This window comes from Halichoerus grypus, chromosome 1, assembly GCF_964656455.1.
Source record: "Halichoerus grypus chromosome 1, mHalGry1.hap1.1, whole genome shotgun sequence".
NCBI classification, from domain to species: domain Eukaryota; kingdom Metazoa; phylum Chordata; class Mammalia; order Carnivora; family Phocidae; genus Halichoerus; species Halichoerus grypus.
The window spans coordinates 80,602,342-80,619,866 of NC_135712.1; the positions used below are offsets into that span (position 1 = coordinate 80,602,342).

General features: G+C 36.7%; 1 protein-coding gene across 7 annotated transcripts in view; it reads right to left on the reverse strand.

The window, feature by feature from the left end:
- The window catches only part of VPS8 (VPS8 subunit of CORVET complex), a 346,107-nt gene that overhangs the window by 140,074 nt on the left and 188,508 nt on the right, over positions 1 to 17,525 (reverse strand). For all 7 annotated transcript variants that reach the window (XM_078068205.1, XM_078068209.1, XM_078068208.1 and 4 more), the window contains 3 exons: positions 16,548 to 16,770; positions 12,713 to 12,802; positions 9,706 to 9,757 (listed from right to left, as the gene is read on the reverse strand). In XM_078068205.1, the coding sequence (XP_077924331.1) occupies positions 9,706 to 9,757; positions 12,713 to 12,802; positions 16,548 to 16,770 (365 nt within the window). The remainder of the gene's footprint in view (positions 1 to 9,705; positions 9,758 to 12,712; positions 12,803 to 16,547; positions 16,771 to 17,525) is intronic.

Below are 17,525 nucleotides of genomic sequence, written 5' to 3' on the forward strand. Positions count from 1 at the left end.
AGAAGGGGACATCCTTGCCTTGACCCTGATTTTGCAGTAAAGCTTCAAATTTCTCACTATTAAGCATGATGTTAGCTGTAGTGTTTTTTTATAGATGTTCTTTATCAAGTTGAGAAAGTTTTCCTCAATTACGGAGAGTTTTTTTTTCATGAATGGATGTTGGATTTTGTCAAATGCTTTTTCTGCATCTGTTGATATGATCATGAGATTTTTCTTCTCTTCCTTACTGATGGAATGGAATAATTAATTTTCAAACGCTGAAGCAGCCGTGTATACCTGGGATAAGTCTTATTTGGCTGTAGTGAATAATTCTTTTTATACATTCTTGAATTCAATTTGCTAATATTTTATTGAGTATTTCTACATCTATGCTCATGAGAGATACTTGTCTGAAGTTTTCTTTTCCTATAACATCTTTGTCTGATTTTGCTATTAGGGCATTAGGTTAATGCTGGCCTCACAGATTGAGTCAGAAGTATTCCCTTAGCTCTTTTAGAAGAGATTGTAGAGAATTGGTATAACTTCTTCCTTACATGTTTGGTAGAATTTACCAGTGAAACCTATCTGGGCCTGGCACTTTTGTTCAAGAAGGTTATTAATTATTGACTCAATTTCCATAATAGATATAGGCTTATACAGATTATCAATTTCTTCTTGTATCCTTCAAAGAATTAGTCTATTTCGTGAGGGTTATCAAATTTGTGGACATGTAAGTGTTTATAATATTCCTTTCTTATCCTTTTAATATCCATGGGATCTGTACCGGTGTCTTCGCTTTCATTTCTAATACTAGTAATTTGTGTCTTTTCTCTTTGTTGATATGGCTAGAGGCTAATCAATCTTACTGATCTTTTCAAAGAAATAGCTTTTCAAAAAAGTCAACAATTTTCTCTACTGACTTCCTGTTTTTAATTTCATGGATATCTGCTCCAATGTTTATTATTTCTTTTCTTTGCTTGCTTTGGACTTAATTTGCTCTTCTTTTTCTAAATTCCTAAAGTAGAAGCCTTAGAGTATTGATTTTAAATCTTTCTTTTTTTTCTAATATATGCATTCAATGTTATAAATTTCCCTCAGAGCACTGCTTTTGCTGCATCTCACATATTACAAGTATTTTCATTTAATTAAAAATATTAAATTTCTTGAGATTTCTCCTTTGTCTCGTGTTACTTAGAAGTGTATTGCTTAATCTCTATGTATATTTTGAATTTTCCAGCTTTCTTTCAACCTTGTTGTCTATGTTAATTCTACTGTGCTCTAAGAGCAGGTGTTGTATGATTTCTACTCTTTTAAATTTCTTAAAGTGTGTTTTATGGCTCTGAATGTGGTCTCTTTTATTAGTAAATGTTTCACATGATCTTGAAAAGAATGTGTAATCTTTTATGGTTGGATGAAATAGCCTACAGATGTTAATAATATCCAGTTGAATGAAAGTGCTGCTGAGTTCACCTATGTCCTTACTAATTTTCTGCCTGCTGGATCTGTACATTTCTGATATGGGGTGTTAAAATCTCCAACTGTAATAGTGGATTTATCTATTTCTCCTCACTATTCTATCAGTTTTTGCCTCATGTATTTTGGCACTGTTGTTAGGTGCATGCACATTAAGAATTGTTATGTCTTCTTAAAGTATTAATCCCTTAATCATTATATAATGCCCCTTGTTATCCCTGATAAGTTTATTTGTTCTGAAGTTGGCTCTGTCTGAAATTAATATAGTTACTCCTGCTTTCCTTTAATTAGTGTTATTGTGGATATCTTTCTCTGTTTATTTAATGTGTCCTTATATTTATATTTAAAATGGGTTTCTTATACACAACTTTTAGTTGAGTCTTGTTTTTTTGACCCATTCTAATATTCTCTTTTAATTGGTATATTTAGACTATGGACATTTTAAATGATTACTGATATATGTGGATATCTACCATGTTGTTACTGTTTTCTATTTCTTGTCCATATTCTTTATTCATATTTTTGTCTTCAATATTTTTCTGCCTTTTGCAGTTTTAACTGAACATTTTATATAATTCTATTTTTCCCTTTTCCTAGTATATCAATTATGCATCCTTTTTTTAGTTGTTGCTCTCCAGTCTGCAACATACATTTACTACCAACCCAGATCTACATCCAAATAACACTATACTGCTTTCACAGGTAGTATAACTAACTTATACTAACGAAATACTCTTAATTCCTCCCTCCTGTACCTTGTGTCCTTGCAGTCCTTCATTTCATTTATACATAAACATACACACATATGTACACACATAATCAAATCCATTGTTGCTATTATCATCTTGAACTATTATCTGATAGATCAAAAAAAAAAAAAAAAAAGAAAAGAAAAACAGAGGTTTTTTTGAGCCAAACTGTTTGAATCTTGTTGCTTCGTGGTGTGGTCTGTATTTGCTGTGTTTAGAAGGAAGCAGGAGAGTGTGTTCATGACCTCAGCTGGCTGAAGGGCAGAGCACGACCCTCCAATCATACCCCAGGATTGCAGCTCATGCCTCAATGCCACAGCATCCCTTGGATTCATGCCCAGGGGATGCCATTTGCAGAGGCTTATGACAGAGCAGCTTGTCAAAGTTGGGGCGCATTCCAAGAAAACCAGAGGGCATGTTTCTGGGAACTGCTGTTGGAGCTAAGCTCTTGGTTTCTCTGTGGGGGTGTGTTCTGGGGGCACACTCATTCCTCTAGATATTGGCTGACATGCCATTATCTTTGAAAAGACTGAGCACCCCTGAGGAAGCCCCCTTTTTCCAGTAAAAAGTTTAGGGTTCTCTGTAGTGGCTGATTGGAGGGGGATGAGGATGGGCTTTCTCTAGTCCTCATAGTTTCCCTGCTTGTCAATCAAATTTCCTCCTGATGAAGATCATTTCCCCTACAAAGCCCAGGTCTCTGCAGACTGACTTAGCAAGGGGCACTAACAGCCATCCATGTCTGTACCCCCACCCAAAGTCCAGTGTTTTTTGCAAAGAGATAAAACTCCACCCCTGTACCCCCCATGTGGAGAGAACATCAGGGCAGGGGAAGAACCAAGTCCATTTCCTGTCCTTGTCTCCTCTGTGAACTGAATTTCAGAAATTTTTTCTATATGCAACACAAAACTTCCAGATCCATAAAACAGCCCAAGGATGAGGGGATAAAGTCGGTTGTTTTGTTTTGTGTTTGTTTTTTCTGGAAACTGCACTTCAAATTTTCCTAGGCCATAGAAGCCCAGAAGGACATGTGTTCTCATTTGCCTGCCTGATTCCATGGTGGTGTCACTTTTATGTTATTTTCTTGGTGTTGGAACTGCTTTCCTTTATAGTCCTGTTCAAGTTAAACTCACGTAAACTCTCTGGCTGGGAGCAGCACCTATGTTGCTGCTGCATAAGACTCTATTTGGATGCCAGTCCACAGGGCTGATGAAATCACCTGCTGTGTATCAATAATCATTAGTGACGATGATGGCATGAAAAGCTGCAATATGTATATAGTACATTTTACAATTCTCTGGGAAAAAAAGAATAAGAAAAATAAACATTTTTGTTTTACCTTCACTTATTAATTCTCTGATGCTCCTTCTTGGATCTGAGTTTCTTACCTATATTATTTTCTTTCTCTCTAAGGAACTTCTTTTAACATTTCTTATAAGGCAGGTCTATTGGCAACAAATTCTCTCCATTTGGTTTGTCTCAGAAAGTCTATTTCTCTTTCACTGTTGAAGGATAATTTTACAGGGTACAAAATTCTATGTTGATGGGTTTTTTTCTCTCAACACTTTAAATATTTGTTCCCAACACTTTAAATATTTACTCCATTCTTTTCTTTCTTGCATGGTTTCTAAAAAGTCACATGTAATTCTCATTTTTGCTCCTTTACAAGTAAGGTTCTTTTTTCTTCTAGCCTCTTTCAGAATCTTTATCTTTTCTGCAGTGTGAATATGATATGCATAGGTGTGGTGTGGGGTTTTTTTGTTTGTTTGTTTTGCTGATGTTCAGCCTGCTTACTGTTCTCCTAGCTTCTTGGGTCTGTGGTTTGGTGTCTGACATTAATTCGGGGAAATCCTCGTTATTATTACTTCAAATACTGCTTCTGTTCCTTTCTTCCTTTTCCCTCTGATATTCCCATTATGTGTATGTTACACCTTTTGTAGTTGTCCCACAGTTCCCACAGAACACTTGGATGTTCTGTTCTGTTTTCAGTGTTTTTCTCTTGGCTTTTCAGTTTTTGAACTTTCTGTTGTTATGTCCTCAAGCTCAGAGGTTCTTTCCTCAGCTATGTCCAGTCTATTAATGAGCCCATCAAAGGTATTCTTTATTTCTGTGAGCTTTATGACATTTTAATGTTACCTAGTCCTATCCCCCTTTTCCCCAGTTTTACCATAGCTCTGAAAACCAACAGCCTTGCACAAACCAGTAACCTAGTGGCCACCTGAAGGAATAAAATGGGTTTGGAGCTCCCCCAAAGCCTCAACCTCAGAGAACTATAAATATGTGACCTATTTGGCAGCTCACTTAGAAGCTCCATTCTCAAGGCTTGTCTTTTTTTTGTCCTGACTCAGAGCTTACTCAATGCAAACAGCACTATCCACATTCCCCTGCCCCCACCCAGGACATCTGTCAAAAACAGTCCAACTTAACTTTACAGGTGCCAGAGGTGGTACTACCAGAAGGAACCAATAAACTCAACAAAAAGCTTAAAAGGAAAAACTGGAGAATGGGAGTCTGCAGGGGGCTTTAAAAAGTTCCAACATATTTCCAGAACTCTAGAAGGACATACAGGGTTGTACACATATCCAGGAAAGACCTGGTAAAGACCTAATCTACTCATGGCAGACTTTGAGGCTCTGCACCAGCAGGAAGTAAAGGTAAAGGCAGAATTATAAGCTACCTGCTGAAGCACTGAAAGTGCCAAAATAAAATGAAGCAAACTGATAAAGACATAAACAATTCAACAGTAATACTTGGAGACTTCACAAATCCACTTTTAATAATGGATAGAACAATTAGCAGAAGATGAACAGTAAATAGAAATCTTAAAACTATAAGCCAACTAGACCCAATAGACATCTACAGAACATTCCACTCAACAACAAAACATATTCAACACATTATTTTCGAGTGCATATGGAACATTGTCCACAACAGACCCTATGTTAGTCTGTAAAATAAGTCTTGGGGCTCCTGGGTGGCTTAGTTAAGCGTCTGACTCTTGATTTCAGCTCAGATCATGATCTCAGGGTTGTGAAATCAAGCCCCACGTCCAGCTCTGTTCTCAGCATGGAGTCTGCTTGAGATTCTCTCTCTCCCTCTGCCCCTCCCCCGGCTCTCTCTTTCTCTCTCAAAATAAAAAATAAATAAGTCTCAGTAAATTTAAAAAGATAGAAATCATACAAAATATGTTCTCTGGCCACAATGTAATAAAATCAGAAATCAGTATGAGGAGGAAAAGTGAGAAAATAACAGATACATTGAAATTAAATAACATACTTCTAAAAAACCAGTATCACAAGGAAAATTAGCAATTACTTTGATATGAATTAAAATAAAGACACAAAATACCAACATTTATGGGATACAGCTAATGCATTACTTAGAAGAATATTTGTAGGTATAAATACCTATTTTTAAAAAGAAAAAAGATTTCAAATAACCTAAAATTCCACTTCAAAAAGCTAAAAAAAAAAGGGGGGGGTGAATCAAACCCAATTAGTAAGATGAAGGACGTAAATATTAAAGATTAAAGCTGAAATAAATGAAAGATGAAAGGAAAATAAAGAATATCAATGAAATCAAAATTGGTTCTCTGAAAAGGCCAACAAAACTGACAAACCTTTAGCTAGACAGACCAAGAAACAAGAAGACTCAAATTACTCAAATCAGAAATAAAATATATCACTACTAACCTTATAAAAATAAAAGGAATACAAGAGAATACCATAAGCACTATATGCCAACAAATTAGATAACACAGATGAAATGGACAAATTCCTAGAAATACCAAAACTGACTCAAAATGAAACAGATAATCTGAACAGACTATAACAAGCAAAGAGACTGAACTTAAAAACTTCCAACTAAGAATATCTCAGGCTCACATGGCTTCACTAATTCCACCAAATTCCAAACTTGTTTTTTAAGATTTATTTATTTATTTTAGAGAGAGAGAGAGCGCATGTGAGTGTGGGGGAGAGGGGCAGAGGGAGAGAGAAACCCAAGCCGATTCCACACTGAACAAGGAGCCCAATCCAGGGCTCAATCCCACGACCCAGAGATCATGACCTGAACTGAAACCAAGAGTCAGACGCTTAACCAACTGTGCCACCAAGGTGCCCCTTTTTAAAAGATTCATTTTTGGAGAGAGAGGCAGAGACAGAGAGAGAGGGACAGAGAAAGGGAGAGAAAGGGAGGGAGGGTGAGAGAGAGAGAGAGCACATGAGTGGGGGGACGGGCTGAGAGGAGAGAGAGAATCTCCAGCAGACCCCATTGAGCATGGAGCCCAACCCAGGGCTCAATCCCATAACCCTGAGATCATGACCTGAGCCAAAACCAAGAGTCAGACACTCAACTGAATAAGCCACCCAGGCACCCCTGAATTCTACCAAACATTTAAAAAAGAATACCAATCCTTCATAAACTCTTCCAAAGATCAGAAGACAGAGCACTTCCCGACTCATCCCATAATGCAAGTATACCAAGTATTAAGTATACTCGATACTAGGACCAGAAAAAGACATGAAAAGAATATAAAACTAAAGGATATCCTTTATAGACATAAAAATCCTCAAAAAAAAAAAAAAAAAAATACTAGCAAACTGAATCCAACAGCACCTATAAAAGATGTATACACCATGACCAAGGGGTATTTATCCCAACAATGTAACACTGGCTTAACGTATAAAAATCAATGAAATCTTACAGACCATATAAAATAAAGGACAAAACCCACAAGATTATCTTAATAGATGCAGAAAAAGGTGTTTGATAAAATCCAATTCTTTCATATTAAAAGCACTCAACAAACTAGGAAAAGAAGGAAATTTCTTCAAACTGATAAGGTCATCTATGAAAAACCCACAGTTTACATCATATTTAATAATGAAAGACTGAATGCTTTCCCCCTTAGATCAGGAAAAAGATAAAGATGTCTACTCTTGCCACTTCATTCAACAGTGTATTGGAGGTTCTAACCAGGCCAATTAGAGGGAAAAAAAAAAGAGAAATAGAAGGCATTCAGATTAGAAAGGAAGAAATAAAACTATCTGTATTTACAGATAACATGATCTTACCTATGCAGAAAATTCTACAAATCCATTTAAAAAATTAGAATGAATTCAGCAAGAATGCAGGATATAAGATCAATATACGAAAATCAATTTCATTTCTATAAACTCACAAAGAATATTCCAAAAATGAAATTAAAATACCAATTCCATTTATAATAGCACCAAAATAAGTAAAATTGGAATAGATCCAACAAAAGAAGTATATGACTTACACACTGACAAACTGCAAAACATCGTTGAGAGAAATTAAACAAGACCTAAATAAATGGGAAGATATCCTATGTTCATGGATTGAAAGACTTAATGATGTTAAGACAGCAATAATCCCCGAATTGATCTATAGATTCAAAGCATCCTTATCAAAATCCCAGCCGCCTTTTTGCTGGGGGAAACTGGGAAATTGGGAAATTTTGGGAATTGGGAAACCAAACTGACTTTAAAAGACCAAAATAAATGGAGAAACAGATCACATTCACAGAATACTCAACAGTGTTAAGATGGCAATCTCCCCCAAATTAATTTATAGGGTCAAGTGCAATCTCAAATAAATTTCTAATACGTGTTTTAAAAGGAAGCAATGAGTTGACTTCAGTAGTTATATGTAAAGACAAAGGACCTAGACTAGTCACAACAATTTTGAGAAAGAAAAAGTTGGAAGATTTAAGTACCTGATCTCAAGACTTACTATAAAGCTATAGTAGTCAAGACAGTATAATCCTGGCCTAAGTACAGACATATAGATCAAGGGAACAGAAAGAGTACAGAAAGAGACCCATACATATATGCTCAATTGATTTTTGACAAAAATACATTTCTGCCAATTTTTTTTTAACAAAAAAGGTGTCAATGGAAACAAGATATCTTTTCAAAAAGTGGTAAAGAAACTGATAGCTTTATGAGAAAAAAAAATCCTTGAACTTTACCTTGCATTCCATAGGAAAATTAACTCAAAATGGATTACAGACCTAAATATAAGTGCTGAAACTATTAAATTTATAGGAAAAAACACAGGAGAAAATCTTTATGACACTGAATTGGACAAAGATTTCTTAAAACACCAAAAGTCTAAAACTACAAAAGAAAAAATGAATAAAATGAACTTAATGAAGATTCAAAACTGTTGTTCTATGAAAAACATGTTTAAGAAAGCAAAAAGCTAAGCAACAGACTGGAAGAAAATTCTGCAAAACGTATCTTGAAAAAGGGCTCATATCCAGACCACATAAAGAACTCACAGGCTCTGGTGGGGATTCATTCACTTGGAACTTTTACAACCCACTAATACGAAGTCCAGGAATACCTCCTCTCTAATCCCAAAAAAGTGCTAAAGAGTTAATTGATTAAAAATACAGACAAACGTGTGTGTGTGTGTTCGTGTGTATGTGAATGGGCAAGAGCTCATGAGAAGATGTTCAACATCACTAACCATTGTGGAAATATTAAAATCACAACGAGATACCATCATACACCCACTAGAATGGCTAAAATTTTTCAAAGATTTATAGACTGCCAGTACCAAGTGTTTGCTAGGATATGGAACAACTGGAAGTCTCATATTGCTGACAGAAATGCAAAATGTTACAGTCATTTTGAAAAACCAAGTAGCACTACGTTGGAAAGTAAAACATGTATTTACCATATAATCTTCTCCATTCCACTCTTAGGTACTTGCCCAAGAAAAATAAACACATACACCCACACAAAAACGTATTCACAGCTTAGGGTCAGTGATGTGGGATAAAGGCAATATAAAGGATACTGTGGTAATAAAACGGTTTTGTATCTTGACTTTATCCATGTGAATATCCAGTTGTGATACTGTGCTTTTAGTTTTGCAAGATGTTATCACTGGGGGAAACTGGGTAAAGAGTATACATGATCTCTTGTGTCATTTCTTAGAATTGCATTAGACTATAATTTCCTCCTAAGTTTCATTAGAAACAAAACTTGTTCACAAACGTTGTAGCAACATTACTTAGCTCCAAACTGGAAGCAAGTCAAATGTCCATCATCTGGTGAATAAACAATTGACAGTATATTCAATCTGTGAAATACCACTCAGAAGTAAAAGGGAACAAATATTAATACATGCAACAACCTGGATGTATCTCAAAGACATTATGCTAAGTGAAAGAAATAAAGCACCAAAGATTACCTACTGTATGAGTCCATTTACAAGACAAGTAGTGTCAGAAAGTAGAGAGTGACTGCCTGGAGGTTTGCCTGGGTGGAAAAGCTGGAGTATAAAGGGGCAGGGGCTAACTTTAGTATGAAGGAACTTCAGCTCCTTCTATAGTTTGATTATGGTGGTGGTAATATGATTATATACGATTATCAAAATTCATACTGTACACATAAAATTGGTCAATTTTATGAAATTTAAATATCTTAAACTATGAAGAGAAGGAAAAAATCAAGACTTAGAAAATTTATACCTGTTAGCGTCCTTCCTGCATTCAGAGGAGGAGCAATGACTCTGAAAAGTTTCTGCATTAAAATTAAAAAGAAAACAATCACCATCATTTTTAAAAAAGAATATTTTCAAAAACATAATCAAGAATCTTATGCTATTAATCACCTTTCTCTGACTGAATTAGGTATTTGCTATTGAGATTAAATATAAAACTTTTAATGTGGCTACGAACTATTATCGAAGGATCACTGGGAGACAATTGTCATATTCCTCACTCAAAGAAACCATTTAATAAATACCAGTTAGATGAAGGTCTTTGTTGAGATTGTAATTTCTGATATAAAATATCCTTAGGTTATTCAAAATGCTTTATTTAAAAACAATAGTAAGACAATGAAGGGATTAATAGCCTACCAAAATGGTAATGAAGATTACTTTAAAATGAAAACATCTGAACAACAGCAGACACAAAAGGAAACATGTAAATTTAAGCATAGCCTGTGAAAACACAGTAAGATTGATGACAAAACTACACTGGCCTTCCTCAGAGGGAGTCACCTGTTTGGGAGAGAACAAACCCTTAGCACTGGGAAATGCAAATTAAACTGTTCATTAGCATCAAAAAGCCCAAAAAACCAATCCATATTTTCTTTCCCAGGGAAACCCTAAGTCCCTCCCTCCCGCTACCCAACATTTTGCCAAACCGGTATATAAACCTTTAGTTCTGTCTAATCAGTAAAGTACCCTTTACTAAGTGCTCCTAGCACTTGTGTGAATAAACCTTATCTTTTCTGCTGTTAATCGGTCTTTTGCCAATTAATTCGCAGCCCTCCCCCTACCCGTGGGACCTAAATTGCGAGAGGAAAAGTCTTTACTCTCAACTCAAGGCACTACTTTTACCTCAGAAGGAGCCAAAGGTAGAACTAAGGAAAGATTTCATCAGAAACTGTGGTAGTCATCTCAAATGTGATGACCACTGTCATTCTAGAAAACCTAGAAAATTTCAAGAGGCAGGACACCTTTTAATTTAGACCTCTTTAAGTACAAAAATAACTAAACATGGACAAGTGATTTCCTTGTGGGCAGAAAATTATAAAAAAGGAATCACAGAGCGCCCCTAACCTCCCATTGCTAGCTAACCTCTCCAAATGACTATTTAATACCAAGCTCTTTCAGAAAACCATTAAACTTGAAAACTTCTCTTAACACAAAACAAGTCAACCTTAATAGGCCAGCAGTCCATCTGAGATGTATAGGTATAAATGCAAACCAGACTTTGAGGAATGAAACACACAAAACTAAAACTTAAAAAGCCCTAAAAACAAAAACCCTGCAATCATTTTTATCACCACAGAATGTATTGAATCAGGATCTGTTTCTAAAGATTACTTTGAGAAAAACTAGAAATTGTAGAGGCAGCTTTTAGGCAAAGGGCTGAGCAATGGAAATCTGATCAAGGTAAAAGGGCCCAGAGCTACTACTGAGCTGACTGCAAACAGTCTCATTAAGTGACCCACCTCGAAACAGCCACAGGCCCTAACTGACCAATTACAAGAAGGCACAGTTTGTAAGATTACCAAAAAAAGAGAAAACTCCAAACATCCCCATACTCCCTCACTCCACCCTATAACTGTGGCCCCTCACCCCTGTCTTGTCGAAGTCTCTCCTTTGCCCACTACTCCCTTGCAGTGTATTCAAAACACTTTTCTTTTTTGTTCTGTCTTAGGTGAAGTCTTTCACTGCGGGCACCACAGGCCCCCATCCAAGCAGGCACCCCACATTTGGTGGATGCCCCCACAGGATCAGGAGACCCCCATAACTGGGATGCCTCACATTTGATGGCCCATATGGGGACCTCTGTCCGCCCAGGGCTCTCCCCAGATTCTCTGGGAATTTCTCGGGACTTTCCCTCAGTGGGCCATCCGATGGGGGCATCTCACAGAAACTGCATTAATTCTTCCTAATTGTGGTTTAGTAGTGAGATAGAAAACATTTTTTGTGTGCAGGGAGGTCCTGGATCTCACTGAGGACACGGCTGACAGCTCTTACCAGGGAAGTACTGGGGAAGCAGCTGAGAGGTGTTAAATGTAAAGACTATTTAACTAGACACACAATCAGCGTCAAAACCAGAGGAAGAGGGCTGTGGCACTCATTCTGGAAACTGACCAAGAGAAGAGAGGTGCAACCAAAACTGGAGGAGTTTTGAATTAGAGTGATACTCACGTACCAAGTTAAGTGTGTTTAATGAAGCCTGAAATATCACAAGATAACTGCTGGCTTAGTAATACTGAAGATAGTTTTGGATGGCCATTAAATGTGAAAAAAAAAAAAAAGTTGCTTGGATGCCTGGCTCTTGTGAGCCAGGTAATTAGTCATTGTAATAAAACAATGGGCTGGCAGGGTACTACATATATCCACAATCCATTATCTATATTCTGTCCTCAATTTAAGGCAAATAACAAGATGGATATGGCATTTGGTTCTTTTTAAAATAAGCCCAAATGCTTTTTAGCGATAGGGAGAGTAAATTATAATGCATGCTGTAAACGCTGAACTGGGAAAAGCAACAAATCAGTAATTAACAAATAATGATCTTTCACTGTTATCAGGACCCTCCCCCAGCACAATGTATCTACAAAGAGTATTTCTCAACAGTATATTTACTACACACAATAAGTATATAAAATAAATTTCTTATACCTTTTGGAAAATGTACTATAACATCAAAAATCTTAGGGAGGAAAAAAAACAAAACTTAAAGTCTAACAGGCAAGCATTATCTTTAATTGTATCTATTTGTTCCCTGGGATTTAAATACCTACTTATGCAGATAAAAAAGAAAGCAATGGCAGAAGGTGTGAAATTAAAGGCTACCTAAATTCCCAAGCTAAAATGGGTATAAGTCTAATAATAAATCTACAAGGAATTAAGCGACTGGATGAAAACAAACTATTCAAAGCAAATGGATAATAGGAAAAAGCTATTAACAGACAATATTAAATATGTGTCCAAGTTGGGAAGTATCTTACCTCCATTGGACTTATAAATTCATTCATGCCTCTGTTGTAGACATAGATCATAGCATCATACAGACGATTTTCCCAACACATGAGAACTACCTGTAAAAAGGAAGAGTCGCTTATTCCATACAATTGGGTCTCACCAATTATCTTCCTTAGAGCTTTAAGAGTGGAGAAAATCTTGAATACTCTTCCCTAATTTTTCTTAGTCCTTCTCTGAAAAAAACTGAAGTACAGGTGACCCTTGAACAATGTGGAGGTTAGGGATGCTGACACCTCCCTACCCCTCTGCACAGTCAAAACTCCATATATAACTTTTTGACTCCCCCAAAACTCAACTACTAATAGCCTACAGTCACCGGGCAGTCTTACTGATAACAGTCAAGCAACACTTAATTTCATACATTATACGTATTATATTCTGTATTCTTACTATAAAGTAGGACAGAGAAAAGAAAATGTTATTAAGAAAATTATATGGAAGAGGAAATACATTTACACTACTGTGCTGTATTTATTGAAAGAAGTCCACATATAAACAGACCTGTGTAGTTCAAAATCATGTTGTTCAAGGGTCAACAGTACTCAAACACAATGCCAGGGTAAGAGTTGTTGGAGGTTCAATACTACTTTTAAACATTCCCAATGTCTATTTTTTTCTCTATCTACCCCTTTTCCATATTCATTTTACCCTTGGACAACAGCTCTACAAATTATTTAACTGAACATCTATAGTCAGGGCCACTGCTAGGATCAAACAAACCCAGACGTAGTCTCTACCCTTACAGAACTACTGTTCATCTTGGACACTAACCAAAAGAAGGGAGGGGCACAAAACAGTGTGAGCTAAAACTAGGGGAGATACTCAATTACACATTTAATTCATTTACAAATGTGATGTGTTACAAAGGAACCTGATTTGGTGTATAGAGTATGCAGGTCACCCCTGAGGAAGCAATATTTGAGCGAGGGCCTGAAGAATGCATGCATACGAGCCAAAAGCAGAGATGGAATCTAAGGACTATGCAGGCTGAAGCAGTAAAGATGAAGTCTCAAGGCAGCAAGAAGCTTGAAGTGTTTAAAGATGGAGAGAAATTAATTTCAGAAAATATTTAGAAGAGGAACAGCGATGACTTACAGTGTACTCTATATTCTGTTCCTATGAGGGATATGTTATACAGAGTGACAAGGGAAGAGGGCTGAAGTAGAAGAGGAGAGGGTGGTAAAGGAGAGTAAGGAGCAGCCAGAGAATTAAGAGGAAAAACAGAAGTGAAGTGTCATGGAAGAGTCTTCGTAGACTCAGGCATGTTCTGGGCCTTTTTCTCTTCTCTCACTACCCTCTCTCAGCCAGTGCTGTGATCATACATCTCTGTACTGATGAGTAACACATTTACCTCCCCTCTGACTCATATATCCAACCACTTACTTGATATCTTCACCTGAATGTCTATCTCAAAATAAAATGGCAAAACAGAACTCCTCATTTTGTCTCTCAAACTTAGACCTACCCAGTCTTCCAATCTTCTTAGAGGAATCACTATCCACCTTTATCTCAAGCCAAAAAACTTAAGTGTCGTCCTTAAACTCTTTCTTTCCCACACTTCTACACCCTTGCATCCAATTCATCAGCACATCAACCCTACTGCCAAAACATATCCAAAATCAAGTCATCTCTCTCCATCTCACTGTGACCATCTCTGGTCAGGACCATCTCCTGGACCAGTACCTAATCTCCTTACTTCTTCTGTACTTGGCTCCCACCTTCATTCTGTTATCCCTAAAGTAAACCAGAGTCATCTTGCTTAAAACCTTTTAATGATTTCCCAGAGCACTCAGAATAAAATGGAAAAATCTATACCTTGCCTTGAAAGGTCTACCTCTCTTTTTCAACCAAGCTCCCAGCCTGTCTGCCTTTTATCTGTAACGTTAACATTCGACGCCTTTTTTTTTTTTTTTTTGCATTAGCTGTTGCTTTTACCTGGAACAATCTTCTCCAAGATCTCTGCATTACTGATTTCCTCTTGTCATTCGGATTTCAGACTCAATGTTACCTCCTCAGGAAGATTTTCTACAGTTAAGCAATCTAAGATAGCCTTACATCCTCTTTCTACAGTACTACCTATTTGACTTTTAACATAACACTTATTTTTTTATACTTCTGGTTTATCTGTTTACTATCAAACTTTTTGGCTAAAATGTAAGCCTCTGGGGGCGCCTGGGTGGCTCAGTCGTTAAGCGTCCGCCTTCGGCTCAGGTCATGATCTCAGGGTCCTGGGATGGAGCCCCGCATCGGGCTCCCTGCTGGGCAGGAAGCCTGCTTCTCCCTCTCCCACTCCCCCTGCTTGTGTTCCCTCTCTCACTGTGTGTCTCTCTGTCAAATAAATAAATAAAATCTTTTAAAAAAATAATAAAATGTAAGCCTCTGAGAGGATAAGCGTTGTCCACTAGGGTCACTGAAGCATCCTGGGAACCTGACAATCAATGCTTCTTGAATTAACAAACAAATGCTACTGAAAGAGTAAGAATATGACTTGGTACAGTGGACAGGAAGGGCACTGCTGACTCCATTGAAAGCAAGGCTGAAAAGTTATTAGGATGTGGGGAAAATGGAAGTACAACCTAGACAATGCTTTCAAGACATCTGGCTGTGACTGGGAAGAGCGACTTGGGGGCAGTAACCCACAGGGAAGAAGTCTTCCTATGGAGAGAAGGAAAACTGAAAAGAAGATTTTTAAAATTGTTTTAACATAAAAAAAGAGTAGAGCATATTTATATAGTGTTGGGGAAAAGCTAAAAATATTGGGAAGACAAGAAATGAGAAACTTCTCTTATACTGGTGATACATAAATAAAACTAGATTGATAACATGCTCTCAAATCACTGGAACTATTACCTGACATGAAGACTATGCTAAATTACCCATACAACAGAAAGGCATACATTAAAGAGGATCTGGCTTTACTTTGCAAACTCACAGCCATTCATAAAGAGCTTCCAGGAAGAAAACAGTAACCATTTCTCCAAGCCCTTCACTTTATGTGATTTTGCACATTAAAAAAACCAAAAAACAAAAAACTACTTTTGGTTTTTCTAAGATCTTTTAAGTCATCCATATTTTAACTCAACAGGGCTTACTTATTAGCATCTTTGCACCTCTGTGCCTTTGTAGGAGTGGCATGCCCATTACTAGCACTTAACACGGAACTCAACAAGAGTGAAATGTCTAAGGCCAAAGTATATACTGCTCCTCAATTAAGACTGAAACTTATTGCAGAGACCTCAGACGTACTGGAGGTATGTTTAAAAACAACGGGCTGGCTGATCGAGCTAAGACATCCTGTAATTTCCTTCTTATAGTATGCTGTGCATTTCAAAACTCACTGCATAGAAGTTGTCAACTCTGGACACACAAAGTAGCTTTCTGAAAAATGGCTTCATACTCTTAGAAGTGAAAATACTCTATAATTCATGCAAAAGTACTCATAGTTGAAATTCACTTGCAGGATGAAAACTGGTACTACTGAATAAACAAATGGATGAAGAAGGATCAGTCAATAAGCATCTATTGAGCAACTACCAAATGTAAACTTTATGCTAAGTGCTGTGGGGGATGTCAAAGAAATAGAAGACTCTTGGCTTGTAGGAGTTCATAATCCAGCTTTCATTAAAGAACAGTCCTAAGAAATATACTGACAAATACAAGTTTAAGAAACATCTTCCCAAAAGTGCTCAGTAAATAAATGGGGTTGATGGAAGGCACAATGGGGCCCAATCAGTCAGATAAGTATAAGCAATAAAGGAATGATGTTTATTCTGTATATTAGTAAATTTTCTATAAACTCACCTGCTGAATATCTAGGCTGGTGATATCCATATGTACAATGAGGGCTTCCACATTTTCCATTAATTTTTTATCTTGGAAGTGAACAATCAAGTCTTTCATTACCTGGGGGGTCATTCCCACCAATTTATCACTTAAAATATATGGTTCAAGGCACTCCAAAAACACTCCTTTGGCCACTGAATTCTCACTTAGTTTGTCATACATCTGGCTAAATAAAAGATCCCTGTAACAGAAAAAGAAAAAACACACTTTTAGGAATATTCTGAGCATTCACTAAATTCAGTCTGCTGTTTCTCCTCTTTTTCCTATTTCAACTGACAAGTTTAACAAAAACAGTAACAATACTTGCATAGAGCTTTATACTGTGAAAAACATTTTACATGTAGTATCTTAATGAATTCCCCCAATATTTTTACAACCAAGAAAAGCTGAATAAATTATTTGCAGAAAGTCACATAGCCAACAAGTGATAGAATCAGAATTTGAACTCAGCCTTCTGACCTAAATCCTATGTTGAATCTCTTATGGCACACTGTTTCTTAAAGACAATGGTGATATGTCAGTGGGTAGTACAATGAACATGATGAAGTAGAAAAATATGAAAAAGGACTATTCCTAGGGACATCTAGCTGGCTCAGTCAGTAGAGCAGGTGACTCTTGATCTTGGGGTCATGAGTTTGAGTCCCACATTCAGTGCAGAGACTACTTTAAAAAAAAAAAGACTATTCCTATTTATCCTTTCCTCTTTCCTGATATCTAAATATTCCCAACTGATCTCCAGATGTTCTAATAAATATTCCCCCAAAATGATGAGAACATGTCTTTGAATTTTGTTTTATTTTTACTTTAAAGTAGGGATACCAATAGGAGTTGCTGAGTTTTATTCTTCTTACTTCTTTATTTATAGGCTCTGACTGGTTAAGAAAGAAACATATAGTTTTGCCATTAATCTTACCAGCATTACATGGTAAGATTATT